The sequence below is a fragment of the Microtus pennsylvanicus genome, chromosome 2 (assembly GCF_037038515.1).
Source record: "Microtus pennsylvanicus isolate mMicPen1 chromosome 2, mMicPen1.hap1, whole genome shotgun sequence".
In the NCBI taxonomy this organism is placed as follows: domain Eukaryota; kingdom Metazoa; phylum Chordata; class Mammalia; order Rodentia; family Cricetidae; genus Microtus; species Microtus pennsylvanicus.
This window is the reverse complement of record NC_134580.1, coordinates 151894007-151916100: the sequence shown is the minus strand read 5'-3', so window position 1 is coordinate 151916100 and position 22094 is coordinate 151894007. Positions and strand designations below refer to the sequence as shown.

General features: G+C 51.9%; 2 protein-coding genes across 5 annotated transcripts; one reads left to right on the top strand and one right to left on the bottom strand.

Moving 5' to 3' along the window:
• The first annotated feature begins 995 nt into the window (after positions 1–995).
• Positions 996–20081, top strand: Cables2 (Cdk5 and Abl enzyme substrate 2). Of its 4 annotated transcripts, none has more exons than XM_075963314.1 (10): positions 996–1376; positions 14155–14226; positions 14328–14420; positions 15436–15513; positions 16513–16621; positions 17052–17217; positions 17529–17608; positions 17952–18058; positions 18249–18453; positions 18563–20081. In XM_075963314.1, exons 1-10 carry the CDS (start codon positions 1021–1023, stop codon positions 18701–18703), a joined length of 1407 nt encoding a protein of 468 aa, XP_075819429.1. In that variant the 5' UTR covers positions 996–1020; the 3' UTR covers positions 18704–20081. The 4 variants fall into 4 exon arrangements, with proteins under 4 accessions (XP_075819429.1, XP_075819428.1, XP_075819430.1 ...); XM_075963313.1 differs by having other exon boundaries at positions 17529–17632; XM_075963315.1 differs by lacking the exon at positions 14155–14226 and having other exon boundaries at positions 17529–17632.
• Positions 20082–20180: 99 nt separating this feature from the next.
• On the bottom strand, positions 20181–21385 carry Rps21 (ribosomal protein S21). The gene is made up of 6 exons (XM_075963318.1): positions 21239–21385; positions 21012–21074; positions 20824–20887; positions 20643–20714; positions 20337–20392; positions 20181–20244 (listed from the first exon to the last, which is right to left on the bottom strand). The coding sequence occupies exons 2-6, from the start codon at positions 21059–21061 to the stop codon at positions 20235–20237; spliced, it is 252 nt and encodes an 83-aa protein (XP_075819433.1). The 5' UTR covers positions 21062–21074; positions 21239–21385; the 3' UTR covers positions 20181–20234.
• Between the last annotated feature and the right edge of the window lie 709 nt (positions 21386–22094).

Genomic DNA, 22094 nt, shown 5'->3' with positions numbered 1-22094 from the left:
GATCAGCCTGCCTAAGCCTTGAAAGAAAGGAGGGACAGGCAGTGAGGACCACTGACAGATTCTCCTGGTAGCTAAGAAGCCACTTCCTAGGGTTCCCTATCCCTCAACCAATTCACCTCAGCATCCGCTGCAGTAGCCACAGGACCCGACCAGGCAGTGAGCACAGAGCGGAACATAAGGGGGAATTTTCCTTTTGTGCTCCCTCAATGGTCCACCAAACACCAAGGTCCGACCTTAAAGATAAGTCCACATAGGCTGGTCGCGTGGAAGAGCTTATGGTGGCAGCAAGAAGGAGGGCTTCAAAGCCTCCGAGGACAGACACACACACAGTACACAGCCAAAGAGGTCTGTATAATCAAGCCCTGGACTACAGGGGAAACCGCAGACTGAGCACCATGCGACTCAGGATCACATCCATGCCGATACTTAGGCAACCCAGGACGGTGCCAGCTGTCCTCAAACCATAGATGGGTCTCTTCCGCCGGGAGAGCAGGTGGGTCCTCTGGCACAGTCCGGAAACTGTGGTTCCGGGGTGGCTCCAAGGGTGGATGCCCAACTCAGAGGAAAAAACAGTCTGGAGGGCAAGTGACCAGGCCTGGCCCACACCCCGAGTCCGTGGCCCATAATGAGCATTCTCTGCTGGATCACACACACATACACACACACACACACACTGCGTCCTGGACAAGAAAACAGGACAATGGCGCCGCCGTGCAGCCACCGACCTTGCTGTGTTTAGAGCCCGGTGGCCAAGCCAAACCTACAACCGATAGACGGGCCCACCTCTAGGACCCAGGGGAGCGCCGGGGCACGGTCCACCTCGCTAGCCAATGGAAGGGCTCAGGGGAGCCTCATTTGCATGTAGGTGCGCTGCGGCCAATGAACGGGGACAGCGGGACCGTATTTGCAAGCGGCCGCGCCTGGGCCAATGGGCGGGAGTGACGGAGTGACATTTGCATGCAGGCGCGCCGCGGCCAATGGGCAGCAGCGCGGCGGCGCGGCGCGGCGGCGCACTCGAGCATGGCCGCGGCCGCGGCGGGAGGAGCCCCGGGTCCGGCCCCCGGCTCCGCCAGGCCCGCGCCGGCCGCCCGGAACCCGCCGTCCGTGCCGCGGAGACGCGGGGACTCCCGGCGCCGCCAGGCTGCTCTCTTCTTCCTCAACAACATCTCCCTGGACGGACGGCCCCCGAGCCTGGGTCCCGGCGGGGAGAAGCCCCTGCCGCCGCCACCCCTGCCCACCGAGGCCCGCGAGCTGCCCGCGCCTCCGCCCGCTCCACCCGGAGGCCTCCCGGGGCTGCCAGCCAGGCCCGCGCCCCAGGGCCTACTCAGCCCCACGACGGCGCCCGCCGGCCTCAGCCTGGACGGGCAGCGCCAGAGGTGAGCGGGCTGGGCGGGTCGGGGTGGCCTAGAGGCCTAGGCAGCGCGCCCGGTGTGTGACCTGTGGGTTTGGCAGCCCACTGGGCACAGGTGGTGGTAGCTGAATCCTTCCCCACAGCTCACAGGGTGGTTGACCTCTGGGCCCGGCGGACCTGGACATGGTTGGGGTAAAGTGGATCCATTCACCCAGCACACAGGTGTCACCTGGGATCCATCAGCTAGCACTTAGAGGTCTAGTCAGCCCAGGACATAAGGGTCAGGATGACCTGAGCCCACCAGCCCAGGAGTGGCCCCAGGCTCCGTCATTCCTGTACTTAAAGGGCTCATCACCCCAACCTGCAAGAGTCAGAGCGCCTTGTCGTCCCGTCTGCCCTTGACTTGATTGCTATGATCTGGCAGCATCAGTCCAGAATACAGGCGACAAAATTGGGGTTAACTGAAGCTTGTCAGACTAGTTCCATTAAAGCTGTCCTCTCCCTATGGGGTCAGTTCTTCACCTTGAGAGTCCCCTGTAGGTGGATTTCGGAGTCCCCTTAGCCTCACTCACTTTAGACACATCCATTCTGTCTGTTCTGTCAGTGCCCAAAGCACTGTGACTCACAGACACTTCTTACGTGCCGTGTGTTCGCCTCAGCTTGTGAACAAGAGTCTTCCCCACACTTTCTCAACTGTGCTCAGCCTTGTACACCTGCCCAGACTCTCCTCCTTGCCATTGCACACCTGCTGGATACAGGACCTGTCCGTCACACTGCACCCTGTACTTCCCCTGTCTGCATCATTTCTAGGGGCCCCTCAGTCTAACTAACCCAAGGCAGCTCTTATTCCTAACCACCGCCCCTCCCCACGATCGTGCCCACTTCCCAGTGTCCACAGCCACCAGCTACCATGTGGGTCCCAGCCTCCTCCTCAGCCCCCTCTTACATCTTCAGTCTTAGTAACAATAGGAGCCGATTCTGGCCATTATGGTCCCTTCCTGGTTGGTAGGCCCCTCTACAATAGGGCAGGACTCCTGCCAGGTAGTTCTCAGCACTGGGAAGCCCTGGGCAGGTCTAGCCTGGGTAAGCTGCAGGCTCACAGTGATGAGGTGCCTCCCAGGTCTGTGAGGGGGAAAGTTCTCTGACGTCTGACCATGTATCACATGTGTGTCCAGAAGGGCCTGAACTCTCTGTGGTCACCACCTTAGCCTGCTTTCCACAGGACCTGGAAGGATCCACTGGGGACAAGGGATAACTGAAGAGCAGGCTGGAGTTTGTGTGAGTGAGGCACCCTGTGCTAGGTCCTCCAGTGAGCTATCTCCTGCCTTCAAGTTCTGCTTTCCAGTTCATTCTGATAACCTGTGGCAGGCATCTTTTCTTGGGTTCTGCTTCCAAGTTCATGGCTAGAGTTGTTACCCTTCCTCTCACAGGCCCAGGCTCTTAGGGAGAAGACTGTCTACCCTCTCTCAGCTCCCACCCTGTGTCTAGGAGAGCAGTAGTAACTGGCTCCCAGGTTTCCCTGATCTATTGGAATGTTTTGTTTTATGTGCATTGCTGTTCTGCGAGCATGTACGTCTGTGTGAGCGTGTCAGATCCTCTGCAGACGAAGTTACAGGCAGTTGTGAGCTGCCGTGTGGGTGCTGGGAACTGAATCTGGACTCTTGGGGAGAACAGCCAGTGCTCCTAACCACTGAGCCATCTCTCCCCCTGATCTGTTTATCTGGAGTTCCTGAAGGCTGTGTCAGAAGTGCAGACCAGCTTTCCTCCACCCAACAGCTCTGTGACCTTGAGCACTTAAGGGATTTCTTAGAACCTCAGTCCCCCCTCCCACCCCCGTAATAGGCTGCCCTGAAGCTCTTGCTCCTTGAGGTCCTGTGATCCTAAGGACTCAGTAAAGTGACAACCTGTTACAACTTGGGGCTCCCAACAATGTTTCTAGCTAGTGACAGAATCGCCCCTGGTTTTCTGTCCGGGGCTCTTGGCACTGTTGATGGTCTCCTTTCACTGTGTGCCTGGGAGTAGAGTCATCTCTAGAATCTGTGGTCAGGTTTGAAGCATGCATTCCAGCTCCCTCACCACTGCTGCCTTCTGCCTAGAAAGCCTATGTATGCACCTTCAGAGCCATGGTGACAAAGGACACAAATCCGGTAGCTCTCCACAGCAGCACTTTCTTCCCTTCTCCAGGCCCTGAGCTCATGCTATGTTGTTCTGTCTCTTGTCTCCCTGTGTGTCCTCACAGACTTTTCCTTATCCTCCTTTTGGTTCCTTCCTAGACTGTCTCTAGCTGAGGCCCCTGACAAGGGCTAAGCCTTTGAAGGATCTTTTTGAGGAACCACTTCAACTCACAACAGCCCTGCATAGTATCTGCTGCAGGAATGAGGGGGAAGGGAAAGTCCCACACACAAATGACTTTGCAAATTGCAACCTAGTGCACCCACCATCAGAGAGCTGGGCATAGCCTAGAGGCGGGAGGCTGTGCTCTGCTTTTTTCTGGAAGAGGGGCCTAGGCCAGCCCTAACCAGCCCCTGAGTCCCTTAGCACCACACTTATTCTGTGCCCAGCATCTGCTCACTGGGGAGCAGACGAACCCTGGAGTGGAGTTCTCTAGGACAGGTGCCTGCCCCACCCTGAGGCCCTGCTTTCTCTGTGTAGCTACTAGACTACAGGCCCTACATGGAGTCCTGGAACCAGGCACCTCATCAGGAGACCATGGGGTTTGTTTTGTTGATTTTTTTTTTTTTTTTTGTGGGCAGAGGCTGCTCATTCATTTCCAGCCACCTAGACTTGAAATAATCACACAGAAACTATATCATTTAAAACACAGTTTGGCCTATTAGCTTAGACTTCTTATTAACTAACATTTTTAATTAACCCATTTCTGTTAATCTGCTTATCATCACAAGGCTGTGGCTTACCAGGTAAAGTTCCGGCATCTGCCTCCTTCAGCAGCTACCTAGCATCTCTTTGACCCTGAGTACTTTCTCTCTCTGTTCAGATTTCCCACCTGGCTTTATTCTGCCCTGCTATAGGCCCAAAGCAGATTCTTTATTAACCAGTGGTAATAAAACATATTCACAGCATACAGAGGGGAATCCCACATCACCTCCCCGTTTCTGTCTAAATGAAAAGGAAGGTTTTAACTTCAACATAGTAAAATATATGTAACAAAAAGGTATCAAACAAGAATTATAGATATAATATTTAGTCTATTTACATTTGACAAATTAAGGAAAATACCCTATTACCTATCCTATCTTTATAAGTCTAAAATTTTATATCTAATTTATCCTTTATCATAACTAAGGAAAACTATCTTTCTTCAGCTCTTCAAAGACCCCAGAAGGATATAATATTACCTCAGTTAACAGGAAGTACATTGTAAGCAACTTCCAAAATTCTAGAGTTACAGAGACATCTTGCTGCCTGGCCAGTCACCCAAAGTTCTTCTGTAATGTTGGGGCATCCATCTTCAGCCTACAGGCCCATAATATTCAGCAGACTTTTCCATGAAGCAGGAAATTTCAAAAACAGGTCCACCAATATTGGCAGTTTGTCAGTCAGTTTCTTCTGTGTTCTGCAGAATGTCTGGCAGACTCTTTCATGAAGCAGGAACTGTGAAGGACTGTCTCCTCACCTTTAGTCAAATTCAGCAGTCATTTTTCTGTGAGTCCTGCCTGTCCAGTTTATGCAGCATAATATCCAGCAGTCCAGGCAAGAACAGCCCAAATGACTAACAAATTCCATGAGGAGCCTCTTCAATGCCCATCTTCTTCTTGAAGTAAGATGTGTTTCATTGTCATGAAAAGTACTAAGTTCTTAAAGCATTTTGAATGGCATATTCTATTAGTCTTTGAAAGGTTTGAAGAATACCTATCCATCTGAAATATATCTCTGAACATCTAGAAAACCTAACTAACATGACTCCAAGTTTGACTATTGTAGATGTCTGTCTATTAACCTATATTTCTTAATTATACATTATATTTTTAAATGAGCTGCACAAACACCTTAATCATGATCAGAAATATGCATATAACAAAATTGACTTTAAATACGTATCAATAAACAAAGCCCATACCAATGCAAAATATTCATCTCTATAGCATGTCCCCCTTTAAATGTAAACAAACATTTATAAACAATTTTTAGGGAATTTGGGCATTGTTCTCTATAGACTACTTCCTGCTCATTTGGGGCACTGTTAATCAGTTTGTCATGGGGTGTCCTGTGTGGCAGGTCCATCTCAGCCAGCAGTCCTGAAGCTGTCATGGATGTTGGACTATCTGGCTATTGCTTCAGTCTTGTTGATCAAACCATATTAGCTGGTAAGGAATCCATAGCTTTTTATCCTCTGTGGAAACAAAAGCAGAACTTCTTTTCCAAAGCAACATATCCTTAGTCCCAATTTTTAAAGTCAAGATACCTTTAAAATATATATATTGGTTTAGCTTAGCGGCCCATATAATGAAATGCCCCTCTGCACTTAGCTCATTCACAGTCAAAAAATTTAAAGAAAACACAATAAAATACATAATCCAGACTCTCTGTGTATGTTCCATCTTTATGTGGCTTATTTTTCTTTACTCCTTTAATATATGACTGTCTGTACTCTATCTCTTTAAAGACTTTGTTTTATTTTTTAAAACTATTACTTTTTATAACTATCTATACTTTTATTCTTCTCTCTCTCAAGCCTACATACATTTTTTAAACATACTGTGATCCATTCAGAGGTTTATTTCTATCTGAATCTATCTTTATTGCATATCTGAAATCATTTTCTAACCAGGAGCATTTTTTTTTAAATGCTAAGCAGGCATAGCTAGGACCAGTACTGCCACCCTGCCTGTTGGCTCCATCCAGTCCAACATGACAGAGGCATGCTCACTGCTTCTGAGAGCCATGCATACAGCCTCAACTCCAGGGACACAGCGGGTCTATATCACTGTTAAGCAATTTGTAACACCTGCTCCCAGACCCCATTTAAGTGCTCAGCCTCCTGAAAGAGCCAGAGCTGTTCCTGCAACTAACACAAGCTAGGAACCCTTCTGAAAAAAATACAGCTACAAGAAGTTGTGTCTAGAATGTCTTCCAAGCTCTCTCAGGTTTTATGTGGCTGTAGTTGCCCCACCTTGGGTGCCATTTTGTAAGTGGGGACTGCTCATTCATTTCCCGACTGCCCAGACCCAAAATAATCACATAGAAATTATATTAATTAGAACATTGCTTGGCCTCTTAGCTTGGGCTTCTTATTAGCTAACTCTTAAATTAACCCATTTCTACTAATCTGTGTATTACCACAAGGCCATGGCTTACTGAGTAAAGTTCCAGCATCTGTCTCCTTCAGCAGCTACATGGTGTCTCTTTGACTCCTCCTACTTTCTCTCTATATCTCTGTTCTGATTTCCCACCTGGCTTTATTCTGCCCTGCCATAGTCCCAAGGCAGATTCTTTATTAACCAATGATAATAAAACATATTCACAGCATACAGAAGGGAATCCCACATCAGTTTTTTTGGGTTGGGGGGGGCTGGTTTTGTTCTGTTTTTTGTTTTGGTTTTGCTTTTGCTTTTTAGCAGATATGGGTCTGCAATGAGCCAAAATGATGCTCAGGCAGGGGGAACAGAGCCCTGAACACCTGATGAGACTGCTGTCACCTGTGCTTCCTTAGTAGGGGAGGCTCTTGGGACCTGAGCATGCTACTGTGATGGTGAAGTGCTGCCTGGGGTCCTCACGGGCTCCTCTGTAGCCTGTCTGGCAGGTGGCGCCTGCCCCAAGCTGCATAGACCGTAATTCACTCTCCTCGGATCCCAATGGGGACAGAATCTCAGCCACAGGGAGTAGCTCTGCCTCGGCCTCTCCCCATCTCCCACGTCACCAAGTAAGGAAGCCTGTCTCCTACCAGAAGTCGGGTTCCAGGTACTGACCGGAGAGCAGTGGTAGACTCCCTTGACAGCACGGATGCTAAGGGTAGTTCTGAGCTGAGTTAGGTCAGCAGAACTGATAGATGGGTAGGTAAGCTCTCTCAGCAACCTGTCTCTCACTCCTGACCCCTCGCCTCTTCTTCCCAGGTCTCATGGAAAGGGCTCAGACTCTTGCCATGCCACTGTGGACATGGAGCTAGGGTAGACACTGTCCTGTATAAATAGGCAACATGAGGCACCGAGCTTGGGTCTGCCACAACTTGGACTTAATCAGTTGTCTGGGGAGTGTCGGCTGAGGCAACAGAGACTCCAGGTTCTTCAGGGTTTTTGTTTGTCTGCTTTTAGCTGTTTTCAAGTTGAGGTGCCAGGTGTATGTGAACAGTACGTGGAAACTGCGTGTGCAACTCCCTGTGTGTGTTTGTGGACATATGCCATACATGGCCACCATTTTCTCCACAGAACAGCCCCTAGGTTTCCTTACACCCTCCACGGCCATCTTCTGACCAAGACACCTTTTGTTACATAGAGAGTCGTGTCTGAGCGTTGTACACACAGACATCCCACAGTGCCCTTCTGTTGACCAGCACAACTGTTACTCCCAGTGGGGTCAGTTCAGGGCACACTGTGGGGTGTTTATTGAGCACAGGCTCCACCCTAGGAGAAGCTGGCCCACTGCAGAGTAGCTGAGCTGTGGACGTGGGCCTCTACTCCGCTCCTGCCAGCTGTTTATTGCAGATAAGTTAAATGGCTGTACCTCAGTTTCCCTACCTGAAACTGAGTAAACGTAGTGCCTCCCTGGTCCAGGTCATAGGATAGGGTTTACAATAACATTCTTATGAGGGAGGAGAAAGTCACAGGAAGCAAGATGCTGGACCAACTGGGAACATTTCACAAGCTCCTGAGGGAGCATGCCATTCCTAGAGAGAACGGAAAGTGTCAAGAAGAGCAAGCTAGGCAGCTGAGGACAGATCTGCGCAGTCTCCCTCACCTGCCTCTGCAGACTTGCAAATGAGATCCCAGGGCCACCATCAGCCAGCTGGCCCTGCCTGGATAATTACCTCAGGGAACGCCACACCTGACAGGTGTCCCTAAGGGCCTCAGAGCACAGACTGCTCCACCTCAGGCTAGCTACTTCTCTCTGCTCTGGACCTGTGTATCCAGCCCTTGGCTAGTCCTCTCTCGGCAGATTCTGTCCCCCAAACATGTGGCACACTGTCAGCGCTCATATGGCACCTTCCTAGCCAGTAATGTTGTCTGAGCCTGGCATTCTGGCCAGGCCTAACCCCTCCTGTTGTAGGCCCCTCGCCTTTCCCTCTGACGGGTACACTCACCTGCTCACCTGCCTCCAGCGTTAATCCCAGTAGCCACACTAGATCCCATAGAAACTGGGCGGTGCATGCCTTTGATCCCAGCCTTAGAGAGAATTAATAAAACAGGAGGAGACAGCCCTCACTCTCAGTCTGAGATCCCAGGAGGCAGGATTGCCATTTCAGACTGAGGCCGAGGTAAGAGCCAGTGACTGGCTGCCTTACTCTTCGGGTCTTAAGGTTGAACCCCAGTTTCTCTCTCTGAGTTTTTATTAGTCATGCTACATGCCACATCTCATATAAACCAGCTGTCCTGCTAGAAGGGAACCTCAGTTAATAATGCTGCAGTATGGGCCTAGGGTTCACCAGATACAGCTCTCCACCATTCGTGCTTAGTAAATGGCTGCTGCCAGAATGTCTGGCATGATCAAGGACCTGTGTGCAGTTAGCACACGGCTCCCGGGTGCAGTAAGCGCATGGCTCCTGGGTGCAGCTTCCTCCACAGGTGACATCCAGAGCCCTTCTAGGCTGATAAAGTGTGTGCGCTTGTCCCCACAGAGGTCAGAACAGAGTGTTGTTAGACTGGAGTCACAGGTACTGAATCTGGGTCCTCTGGGAGAGCATCCGGGGTTCTCAACCACTAGGCCATCTCTTCAGCCCCAAACAAGACTTTGTTTTTGTTTTTCAAGACAGGGTTTCTTTCAAGCAACAAACTTTTATTTCTCACATTCTGAAAGCCAGGAGCCCAAGAAGGTGTAGCCGGCTCCCTCTGGGGCCTCGCCTTTGGCCTCACAGACTTTGTTCTCCCTTGTCACCACATGGTCCTCCCTCTGTGTGTGTGTGCCCTAATCTTAGGGATACCAGTCACACGGTTAGAGGGGACTTAATTCCCCCAGCATCCTAGGATAAAGGGCCTGTTGTGGGGTGTGCTCAGATCTGCAGGTGCCTAGGAGCACTTACTCTAAAAGTTTCTGGTAACAAGCTGAAGCTCAGCCTATGTGGTAGCAGCAGCTTCCCCGTATGACCCTTCTTTTCCACATCCCCATGCCTAATGAGCAGGTTTTGTTGTCTTTACAGACAGGCGTTTTTGAGCTGCAAGTGCCTTGGACCATTTGACTGATCAGGGTACATCAGGTGCTCGTGACTGGATTTTCAAATCCAGTAGCGGACTCACTGACCAGGGAACTTGGGCATAATTGCATCACACACACTCACAAGTCAGAGAAACCTCCGGTGTTGTAAAAGAGCCCCCACCCGTAGCCCTGGAAGGACGGACAAGCAGCCTTACAGCCACAGCCCTGAAGGAAACTGTAGACAGGTTCTGGTCTTGAGTCACTTGTTGGCATTCCTGCCCGGGACCTCTGGCTCAATACCAGCATGGGCTTTCCTCTCCAGGTTCCTAGATGGCCTTGGATGTCAGGCTCACCTCTTCTCTGTGTTTTTGGTATGCCTTTGTCTGTTGGCCTCCAACACCACTGGAAGCTTCTCAACTCTGAAGTAGTCACTTTGTGCCCATCAGGTGAGGGGAATTTGGAGCAAAGTGAAGTACAAGGACACCAGACATGGTGTGTGCATAGCAGCAGTTAGTACAAGGACACCAGGCATGGTGTGTGCATAGCAGCAGTTAGTACAAGGACACCAGACATGGTGTGTGCATAGCAGCAGTTAGTACAGAACACCAGACATGGTGTGTGCATAGCAGCAGTTAGTACAAGGACACCAGACATGGTGTGCATAGCAGCAGTTAGTACAAGGACACCAGACATGGTGTGTGCATAGCAGCAGTTAGTACAGAACACCAGACATGGTGTGTGCATAGCAGCAGTTAGTACAAGGACACCAGACATGGTGTGTGCATAGCAGCAGTTAGTACAAGGACACCAGACATGGTGTGTGCATAGCAGCAGTTAGTACAAGGACACCAGACATCGTGTGCATAGCAGCAGTTAGTACAAGGACACCAGACATGGTGTGTGCATAGCAGCAGTTAGTACAGAACACCAGACATGGTGTGTGCATAGCAGCAGTTAGTACAAGGACACCAGACATGGTGTGCATAGCAGCAGTTAGTACAGAACACCAGGCATGGTGTGTGCATAGCAGCACTTAGTACAGGACACCAGACATGGTGTGTGCATAGCAGCAGTTAGTACAGAACACCAGACATGGTGTGTGCATAGCAGCAGTTAGTACAAGGACACCAGACATGGTGTGCATAGCAGCAGTTAGTACAGAACACCAGACATGGTGTGTGCATAGCAGCAGTTAGTACAGAACACCAGACATGGTGTGCATAGCAGCAGTTAGTACAAGGACACCAGACATGGTGTGCAGAGCAGCAGTTAGTACAGAACACCAGACATGGTGTGTGCAGAGCAGCAGTTAGTACAGGACACCAGACATGGTGTGTGCATAGCAGCAGTTAGTACAAGGACACCAGACATGGTGTGTGCATAGCAGCAGTTAGTACAGAACACCAGACATGGTGTGTGCATAGCAGCAGTTAGTACAGAACACCAGACATGGTGTGTGCATAGCAGCAGTTAGTACAAGGACACCAGACATGGTGTGTGCATAGCAGCAGTTAGTACAAGGACACCAGACATGGTGTGTGCATAGCAGCAGTTAGTACAAGGACACCAGACATGGTGTGTGCATAGCAGCAGTTAGTACAAGGACACCAGACATGGTGTGTGCATAGCAGCAGTTAGTACAGGACACCAGACATGGTGTGTGCATAGCAGCAGTTAGTACAAGGACACCAGACATGGTGTGTGCATAGCAGCAGTTAGTACAAGGACACCAGACATGGTGTGTGCATAGCAGCAGTTAGTACAAGGACACCAGACATGGTGTGCAGAGCAGCAGTTAGTACAGAACACCAGACATGGTGTGTGCATAGCAGCAGTTAGTATAGAACACCAGACATGGTGTGCATAGCAGCAGTTAGTACAAGGACACCAGACATGGTGTGCAGAGCAGCAGTTAGTACAGAACACCAGACATGGTGTGTGCATAGCAGCAGTTAGTACAAGGACACCAGACATGGTGTGTGCATAGCAGCAGTTAGTACAGAACACCAGACATGGTGTGTGCATAGCAGCAGTTAGTACAAGGACACCAGACATGGTGTGTGCATAGCAGCAGTTAGTACAAGGACACCAGACATGGTGTGTGCATAGCAGCAGTTAGTACAAGGACACCAGACATATTTCTACATTCAAGACTCTGTTAGTGCATTTGACACATACCGCTAATCCTTAATGACCCGGGCGTCCTGCACCACGGTGAGATGGGTGATGTCAGGGACTGGAGTCAGCTCAGTGGGAGAGCAACTTGCCTACCATGCATCAGACTCAAGATCTTCCATGCCACATGCAGTGTGCATACACACACATGCATGGACTTGCCCATAGATGCTATGGCAAGAAGTGATCGAATCATAACGTCTTTGTGACCCTGGGTCACAATGATTCATGCCCAGACAATAATCCTAGTGTCTGAAAGAGGTTATGTTGTTTAGGTGAATGGCTTTTGAAGGAGTTGCTTTTCTCTGTAATCCCAACAGGCAGCAGTGGAGGCAGGGGGATTAGGAGTTCAAGGTCATTACTAGCTACCTATTGAGTTTGTAGCCAGTCTAGGCCACATGAAACCTTGTCTTTATATGGGGGTTTTGTTTTTGGTTTTTTTGAGACAGGGTTTCTCTGTGTACTGGCTGTTCTGGAACTAGCTCTTGTAGACTAGGCTCGCCTCGAACTCGCAGAGATCCACCATCTGCCTCTGCCTCCCAAATGCTGGGGTTAAAGACGTGTGCCGCCACTACCTGGCAGAACCAGAATCTTTAAAATTAAACAGATAGCTGGGCGGTGGTGGTGCACGCCTTTAATCCCAGCATGCCTGAGGCAGAGGCAGGCAGATCTCTGTGAGTTCAAGGCCAGCCTGGTCTACAAGAGCTAGTTCCAGAACAGGCCCCAAAAGCTACAGAGAAACTCTGTCCCAAAGAAAAAAAAATTAAACAGATAATAACAAAACAAAGAGAAAAGGTTTCATAAGACCAGGTTGGCCTCAAACTTGTCATCCTCCATACTACCACGCCAATTATTCCTTACTGTTTTCTTCATGAACACGTACCACTTGTCTGATAATAGGAGAATAAAAATGGAAACACAGCCCCCTTGGGTCTGGATACAAATCTCTCATCTCCAAAGGCTGTGGCAGGGAGCCATGGTGTTTGGCCCAGCCCCCGCCTCAGCTTGAGGTTCCTTAAGTCTCTGTCCTCTTGGGGTCCTGGCACAGACTTCCCAATGGCAGAGGCCTCAGAGCAGGCGTCATCTCAGAACCAAGGACCATAGCTTCCCTTCCTACGCTGTGACCTTGGCCTCTAGAAGCCTATCCTTGTAGCTTTGCTGTGACTTTAACTGACTGTGTCCTATGATGTGGGATTCCCCTCTCTATGCTGTGAATGCTATTGGTTAATAAAGAAACTATCTTGAGCCTATAGCAGAGCAGGGCAGAATTTAGGCAACTAAACTGAATGCTGGGAGAAGGAAGGGCAGAGTCAGAGAAGCCATGGTGCTGCCACTGAAGACAGACGTGCTGAAACTGTGCTGGTAGGCCACAGCCTCGTGGTGATGCATGAGATTAATAGAGATGGGTTAAATTAGGATGTAAGAGTTAGCCAATAAGAAGCTAGAGCTAATGGGCCAAGCAGTGATTTAATTTATACAGTTTCTGTGTGATTATTTCGGGTCTAAGCTAACTGGGTGGCCAGGAACCAACAAGCAGAATTTCCTCCAACAGTCCTATAAGACCATAGTCATTAGACCCTGGGACTAAGTACCTGACTCACGTGGTCTTGGCATAAGGGTGTGAGTCTGTGGGGCCTCTTTCCTCAGCCTGAGGAAGCCCTGTTCTGGCATACAGTGCTGGAAAACTGCCTCAGCTGGGGGGACCACAGGAGCCAGCCTGTCCTGTAGGGATCAGTGTTCCCAGGGCAGTGGTATCACCTTCCACCAGTGACCATTACCAACCGGCTTTCCTGAGGGGCAACATGAAGCTAGAACCCAAAGTCCAGGAGGAAATTCTTAGTTGCAGATTTGGACAAGGTTGTTCTAGACCCCAGAGCAGCTACTTGGAGGGAAGGGTATGTGTCTCTGTGTGTGTGTCTGACTTGAATAGCACCACCAGCCTAAATAGAGGTTTACACTGTGCTCCTGGCATGGGAACAACCCCAAAGAGTTCACTCTTCTGTGCCCTCTGAGAGACGGAGCCTGTTGAACTACCTTGCACCAGATGCTTCCTCATAGGGGAGGTTGCAACCTTGTGGCAGGGACAGGACTCCCCCCCACCCCACCCCCGCTCCTCCCCGTACTGCAGTCTTGGTTCACAGGTTCTCAAAACCTGCTAGTTTCACCACAGCCCTGCCCTGTGTACTCCACTGTTCAGTCGTTCAGTGACTTCCTGGAGTGTGGCCCTGGCCCTTCTAAGGTCATGGAGTCTGTGGCCCTGGCCCTTCTGAGGTCATGGAGTCTGTGGCCCTGGCCCTTCTGAGGTCCTGGTGTCTTCCCTACAGGAGGCGAGTCACGTCTCAGCGCTGCTCCCTCGAGTTTCTGGAAGATGCAGTGGGATGTGCCTCGGTTCAGAGGTATACCCCCACCTGCCCCTACTTCAAGGCCCAGAGTTGCGACTGCCTCTGACCCCTGAGGCCACAAGGAGGGCAAGAACGACCTGCTTTTTACCTTACAGAACCAAGCATGCATCTGGGTCACCAAGACACAAAGGCCTGAAGAAAACACACTTCATCAAGAACATGAGACAGTATGACACGAAGAACAGCAGGTAAGAGCTTGCAGGCCTGGCCGGGACCGCACGGTGCTCCTACCCTGCAGGTCCATGGCCAGTCTCCTGACCCTTTAGAATTGGGCACTAACGTTCCTCTGTGTTAGCTGAACACTGGCTAGCATGGCCAGGCTAGCAAGCCACCCCTCTGCAATCCCATGGGAGAGCCTCCAGCTGAGCTTGAGTCTTTGGGAAAAGAGAACTAGGAAGGCAAAAGTGGGTCCCACCCCAGATGTGCCCAGGATAAAAGGTGTGGTCATATTGGGGGGAGGGGACATACACAGGATAGGCATGGTTGTACTCGGGAGCACATAGGAAGCAGTCACACTGAGGACACACACAAGAGATACAGTATATTGGGGGACATGTGGGAACTCCCCAGAACAGTGCTAGGCTGGGCCCTGGGCAGCTGCATCTCTCTGCAGTGGGGCAGGGGCAGCGCTTTGGGTCTGTCCCTTGGCACTGCACTGCCTTTCACGCTGAGCTGCTCTGGGAACCCCCTTCCCTCTGTAGGTTACCCTGGTGAGGCTGTCCAGGGAATGTTGCTGCAGGGCCTAGCCAGGGTGGCTCCCTGCAGATCCTGAGCACCCAGGGCCTTGGGTCCTGAGCCCCTGGACGGCTGGGCTCTGTATTAGGTCTGGGTGATCTCTGGTGGCATCAGGCTTTGCCTTGTCTGGACCACTGAGGCTAATGCTGATGAACTTGGGCCTCACCTTCCTGTGCCCTATCTTTGTGCAAATGAGGCCTGCCCTTTCATGGAGGACCTGTGCTCCCAGGAAACATGAAGTCTGTGGCCCTGTGGTTACAGGGTCAGGGGAGATCTACCCAGCAGCACTGTGCCCGGGAACAGGAAGTTGCTTACTTACTAAGCAACTCTAGAGGATCAGGCCCAAGTGCTAAGATGCCAGGCTTGGCTTCCTGAATCCCAGTACCCTCAGTGGCTCTGGCAGTTTCCCGTCACCCAAATGTAGGCAGGACAGAAGTGCTGACCCGCTCTGACCTGCGCCTCCCACAGGATTGTGCTCATCTGTGCCAAGCGGTCCCTGTGTGCAGCCTTTTCAGTCCTGCCCTATGGAGAGGGCCTGCGGATCAGGTAAGAGCCACGCTGTGTACACTGGTGAGCCCTGGTCCTGCTGAGTCCTTAAGACTCATGGGGCGCCAGACGATGGTGGCGCACGCCTTTAATCCCAGCACTCGAGAGGCAGAGGCAGGCGGATCTCTGTGAGTTCGAGACCAGCCTGGTCTACAGAGCAAGTTCCAGGACAGGCTCCAAAGCTACAGAGAAACCCTGTCTCGAAAAACCAAAAAAAAAAAAAAAAAAAAAAAAGACTCATGGGGCATCAGCGCACCATCTTCTACCACAGCCCAGGAACTTGCAGTTCAGGTTCTTATCCCCAGGAGCCATAGGTTCTGGTGAAACTTTATGTAGGTTGGCTGAGATGTTCCTGTCCCTCCCTCAGATATGCTCCTAAAACCTTGTATCCAGCCTAGGCAGTTGTGTCCTGAGTGTAATTCAGGAAAGAGGTAACAGGTGCTGGGGCGGGGCAGTGTGTGTGTGTGTGTGTGTGTGTGTGTGTGTGTGTGTGTGTGTGTGTGCGTGTGCGTGCGACCCCACAGAACAGCAGTAGGCGGGCAGGGCAGTGTGTGTGTGTGTGTGTGTGTGTGTGTGTGTGTGTGTGTGTGTGTGTGTGTGTGTGCATGTGACCCCACAGAACAGCAGTAGGTGCACAGAGCGGTGTGTGTGTGTGTGTGTGTGTGACCCCCACAGAACAGCAATAGGCGGGCAGGGCGGTGTATGTGTCCACAGAACAGCAGTAGGCACAGAGAAGCCTCCTGTCCAGAGTGGGAGGTAGCCAGTTCTCAGGATTCCAGGCTGGCTACTGGACTGTGTGGCTGCAGATAAAGGGTTAGACGTACCCAGGGAAGCAGACCTGAGCCTAAGTACAGGTGAGTGCTCAGGGATGTTCCAGAGTCGGGGATCCTTAGACCTCCGCCTGGGGCACCTCCGAGGTCCGGCCCATCTACTTGTGCTCCTGTGCGGGTGGATGAGCAGATGAGGCTGCCACATGGACCCCTCTCCTAATCATTACAGTGACCTGAGGGTGGACAGCCAGAAGCAGAGGCACCCATCCGGCGGCGTTTCTGTTTCTTCTGAGATGGTCTTTGAGTTGGAAGGCGTTGAACTGGGAGCGGATGGAAAGGCAAGAGCCCTGTGGCCAGCCAGTGGCCAGCAGAATTAGGCAGACAGGTGCCTCACACACTAATCTAAGACACGGTATTGGGAACAAGCCACGCATCCTGTTATACCTATCACTAGCTGGCCCATGCCACCCCAAGAAAGGGCCTAAGTGTTCACCATATATGACCAGTGCCAGCTGTAGGTGACCCAACTGTCTCCCCCTGCGCTCTCCACACCTAGCCCTGCTTCTTGACCAGTAGGCCAAGGCCAAGAGTCTTCCAAAATGGGGAGACTTGCACAGCTGCAGACTCTAGATGAGGGATGGAAGCTGGTGTTCAGAGCAGTGGGTAGCGGGATAGCCCCAGGCTCCTTGCTGGTGGAGGGAAGCAGAGCTTGGTTGCATGTTCTGGCCTGAGAAACAGGACTGAACTCCAGTGTGATTACTTTTCCAGGTCGTGTCTTATGCAAAGTTCCTGTACCCTACTAATGCCCTGGTTACACACAAGAATGACAGCCATGGCTTGCTGCCCCAACCTCGGCCCAGCATCCCCCGGGCTCCACCAGGTTCAAGACACAAGCCTGTCCCTACCAAGTCAACACCAGCTGGCACAGAACTAGGTAGTCTAGGTGTCTTCACCATGGCACAGGGAGGCAGCCACACTGGCTGGGCTAGGTTTGGTAATGGGGCAGACAACGACATAAGCCACACCCGCACTGAGGCTTCTCGGAGGAAGAGGACTCCACAAAGTGTGGCCCTGGCTCTGCCAAGGAATGCATCGGTGTGGGAGGGGCGCTGTCCAGATGTCGCTTCTTGTGCCCAAGCCCTGACCCTTGACCCAAACGTGACACCTCTTCCTTAGGTGTGGGGGGAGAGGGGGAGCATGGGTTCTAATCAGGATGCTGAGGTCAACAGCTGCCTCTGCTTACAGGAAACGATGGTGGAGATGCGGTGGAATACAACCCCAACCTCCTGGATGACCCTCAGTGGCCGTGTGGGAAGCACAAGCGGGTACTTATCTTTGCTTCATACATGGTGAGTTCCACAGCCCTAGCATTGTTTACAGTTCAGAGAATAAACTGTTGAGTGGGCACCCCTCCACACCCAGAACAGCCATTACAGGGTACCTTGTCCCCATCCAGCACCAGCAGGTAGGGGGACAGGGCCATAGACAGGGACAGTGTGCCAAAGCAGACATGTTGGACAGTCTTCTGGGGTCAATTCTGGATGCCTGGGCCTGTACCTGCAGAGGACAAACTGAGCCATTTTATCCTCAGAAATGCAGGTGCCTCCTGAAGTCCCACATACTCATGTCTATGCCGCAAGGCTCCACCTGCCTCTACCTCTGTTACAGACCACAGTTATAGAGTATGTGAAGCCTGCAGACCTCAAAAAGGACATGAATGAGACCTTCAGGGAGAAGTTCCCTCATATCAAACTGACATTGAGCAAAATTAGGAGGTAAGGAGGAGCCAGGCAGATGCCCCTACCCAGCCACATAACCTGGCCCTGGGCTTTCTCCTTGGAGAACATAGTGTCTTTCCTGACAGCCCACAACACGTGGTGTAGCCTTGGATGGGTGGCTGCTGCTTCGTCCTAGCCTCATGACCATAGATTTGCCCCAGGGACATGGCTCCCATCCCACCCACAGTTTAAAACGGGAGATGCGGAACCTGTCCGAAGAGTGCAGCTTGGAGCCCGTGACCGTGTCCATGGCCTACGTGTACTTTGAGAAGCTTGTACTGCAGGGAAAGCTCAACAAACAGAACCGCAAACTGTGTGCTGGCGCCTGTGTTCTGCTGGCTGCCAAGATCAGCAGTGACCTCCGCAAGAGCGAAGTGAAGCAGCTTATTGACGTGAGTGGGAGGTGTGCACGCAGCACGAGCACCCAGGTGCCAGGCACTGACCATAGGCAGGGACCACAGATGGGGCTAACCCACTGACCCTCTGCTTCCTTCACTACAGAAGCTGGAAGAAAGATTCCGGTTCAACAGGAGAGATCTCATTGGATTTGAGTTCACGGTGCTCGTAGCTCTGGAACTGGCCCTGTACCTCCCTGAGAACCAAGTGTTACCTCACTATAGACGCCTCACCCAGCAGTTCTAGCCCAGAACAGTGTCCTGCCCTCCTCCACTGCTGCACCTGCCCCTCAGCCCAAGGTGACAGCTTTCACTCCTAAGTGCACACCTCAAGGCACTTCGGAGAATTTTCCTGGACAAATGCGTGGAGCTTAGCTTGCTTGTCATGTCCCGGAGACCAGCCAGTGTGGTGAATGCTGAGCTCCAGCCTTTGTTTTGCCTAGTCTCTGCATCCCTTCACAGCTGAGGCCATTCCTGTGGCGACTTAGGTGTTCAGAGCTGAACATGCTGGGGTTGCCAGCCAGGCTTACCTGGAAATGGCTCTGCTGACTGACGCTGACTCCGGGTACCCTGCCTCCATCTAAACAGAGCTCTCTTGCTGTCAAGGTAGAGGGGAGGGCAGATACCTTGACCCATTCTGTTCTGCTTACTCTTTGGACCTTGCCAAAGCTCTGTCACTGTGAAACCCTGTGCCATCACACATGTAGCAGGGCTTGCCTGAAACCACCCACACCTTCTGCCAGAAACTTCCCTGCAGCATTGGACCTTTTAAGACAACTGCAAACTTGAGGCTCTTGACTTTCCTAAGCAATACTGTGATTGACAAAAGGTATAATAGTTTGGAATTTGATCTCCAAGGGAAAAGAAGCTGGTCTTGTAAAGTCTGCTGCATAACTCTGAAACCATACATGACCCTCAGGCAGGAAGGCACTGACCCGGCCAACTTGCCTGTGTATCCACTGTCCCTCTGCTTTCCAGACTATTGGTTTCCACAGCCCCATTCCCCCCAGCAATGCCATGCCTCAGGCCTGACACCGTCTAACCACCCAGGACCAAGAATAGCTCGAGCATGAGAGAGCATTGCAGCATTAATTAAGCAAACCCATACCCCTATAGAGCATCTTGGACACAAGATAATAGCCCTACAAAAAAATGTCATCTTCAAGGTAGTCCCATCATTTTGTTTAAAATGAACTTCCTAGACACTGCTCCAACTTACAGGCTACCCTTGGAGGACGTACCCAGGCAGCTTCCTCTAGATGTATAGTTTAATGTATTAAAGCTGGTAAACAGCATAACTTAACCTTGTATATTTATGTAGTAAGGTTTATTATTTACCAAGCGGGTCTGCTGGAGCCCTGACCTTCCAGTAATGCTAAGAGCTGCTGCAACAAAACCAATCCTTGAACCAAATGGCAGGCCAAATCCAGAACCCTGAGCTGTATCCAAGGTGTCCAGCTGGACTGCGACCCAATGCCACAGACCTGGTGCTGCACCCTTAGCACCCAACAGCAGGCACAAATGTTTGAGAGCATCTGACCTCAGAATGTCGTGTATGTCGGGTAGGTTTTGATTGAGTGGTGTTTAAATGTTTTTGTTAAATTAAAACTTGGTTTTGCAACAAACTCCTTAGTTTGTCTCCTTTCAGATGTGTGCTGCCCCTCTTCAGGTCATGATAAAAACACCAGCCCTACCCACATGTTAAAAGCAGTAACTCAACTGGCAACGGTACTTTTTCTCACTTTTATTTATGACAGATTTCCCCCGATCTCTTCTGGTCAAAAATTCCTAACAAAGCAAGGGAAAAAAAAAATCACATTAAAAGCCTAGCTCTTGGGAAATCCCAGCTCGCTCAACCTCAATATATCATCCCCACTTACTTGGAGACAATTCCATCAGCTTTAGCCAATCGGAGAATAGAATCATCTGACTCGCCCTAAAAAATTAAAATTAAAAACCTGGGTACCCCCACAGGCCTCCCAGCTTGGCAGGACAGAGCATGCATACACTATCGGACCCAAACCTGTACCCACGCCCAGGGGACAGAGAATGAGACACCTAAATCTTCCCAGAGCAGACCCTCCATGATCCGAGAGGCCTAAAAGAACAAGCCTGTCCCGCCAAGCGTTTCTTTCAAAGGGATACCACCATCACAGCCCAACGTCCACGTGGTCAAACAAACTCACCATCCTGCGAATGGCGCCGCAGATAGCATAGGTTTTAAACTGGCCATTAAACCGACCTGTGACCCTGTCAACCTGTGTAGAGTCAGAGTGGTTAGGAGATTTGACCCCACCCCAAAGCAAGCACCCAGGCACTGGGAGGCCTAGCTGCCTCCTTCCTTCCTTTCCCGGGCTCCCAGCTCACCTCGGCCACGTTCATCTGGATGGACGCGTGGTCCTTGGCACCAATGATGCGGTTGCTCGCGGAGCTGATGGGAGAAAACAGGGCGCGTGGTGGGCCGCGGAGAGGAAACGGGATTAAAAGGAGTTGAGGAACGTGGGCGTAGTGGGGCCGCGCAAACAGATGGAAGAGCAAGGCCCGTGGGTACTCACCATTTCCGCGGCACGTACAGGTCCACGAACTCGCCGGCGTCGTTCTGCATGTCGATGTCCTGCCTGCAGAGTCACCGCGCGAGCCATGAGGTCGGCCGGGCCCGCACCCGAGACTGCGGCCCCAGGCAGACCCGCGCCTGAGCGCCCCGCCCGCGACCTCCCCAGCCCGGCCCGCCCGCAGCCGCTCGGGCCCACAGCTCGCGCCCACAGCCCGCCGCGCCATCTACCTGCTCGCTAGGCCGCGGGAGCGCAGAAAGGAAGTGGCTCGTCCCCGGGCAGCACTATTGGGCGTGAGGGGCGTGGCATTGGCGAATGCTTCCGGGTCACGCCGCTTGCTCGCTTTTTCTTCCACTTCCGGTACAAGGAAGCCCCGGCTCTTCCTGGGGTCCGGCTCCACCCAAGCCAAGGCGAGCGCCTCCCCTTCGGCCCCGCCCCTCCTGCTGCACCCGCCTTCGGCCCCGCCCCTCCTGCTGCACCCGCCTTCGGCCCCGCCCCTCCTGCTCCTCCCGCCGGCTTCCCCGCCCCGCCCCGGCCGGGAGGAGTACTGCGGGACGCTGGCTCGTGCGCGCCGGCTGCCCGCGAGGGTAGGAGTGGCGTCGGAGGAACGCCCCCGGGAAGCCGCCACCAGAGTCGCGGAGGGGAACAGGCGAGTCGGGTGTCCGCAGTGCTGGGAGCGCAGCTGCAGCGCCTCAGTCGGGACGGGAAATCCAGCCCTGAGGTCGGGTCAGATGTTCGTTCTCTTCAAGGATCCCTTCCCCAGCGCGAACTGTAAGTGCGTGCTCCGGTGCGGCTTCTCTACCTGGACTCCGGCCCTGTCCCCAGGCCCTGCCCCACTCCTGCTCCGGCCGCCACAGGATCATGAGTCTGGCCAGAGAGTGCCTTTTAATAGCAATACACGGTATACATAATAAATAAATAAGTCTTTAAAAAAAATTAAAAGAGGGCTGGAGAGATGGCTCAGAGGTTAAGAGCATTGACTGCGCTTCCGGAGATCCTGAGTTCAATTCCCAACACCCACATGATGGCTCACACCCATCTGTAGTGAGATCTGGTGCCCTCTTCTGGCAGGCAGACATACGTGCA

Bases quoted from the DNA above. Each gene is read 5' to 3' on its own strand.
- Cables2 (XM_075963313.1), top strand. From the start codon at position 1,021: ATGGCCGCGGCCGCGGCGGGAGGAGCCCCGGGTCCGGCCCCCGGCTCC. The intron at 1,377-14,154 runs GTGAGCGGGCTG...TCTTCCCTACAG, and splicing joins CTGGACGGGCAGCGCCAGAG to GAGGCGAGTCACGTCTCAGC. The intron at 14,421-15,435 runs GTAAGAGCTTGC...CGCCTCCCACAG, and splicing joins TATGACACGAAGAACAGCAG to GATTGTGCTCATCTGTGCCA.
- Rps21 (XM_075963318.1), bottom strand. From the start codon at position 21,061: ATGCAGAACGACGCCGGCGAGTTCGTGGACCTGTACGTGCCGCGGAAA. The intron at 20,888-21,011 runs GTGAGTACCCAC...TTCTCCCATCAG, and splicing joins CTGTACGTGCCGCGGAAATG to CTCCGCGAGCAACCGCATCA. The intron at 20,393-20,642 runs GTGAGTTTGTTT...TTAATTTTTTAG, and splicing joins GCGGCGCCATTCGCAGGATG to GGCGAGTCAGATGATTCTAT.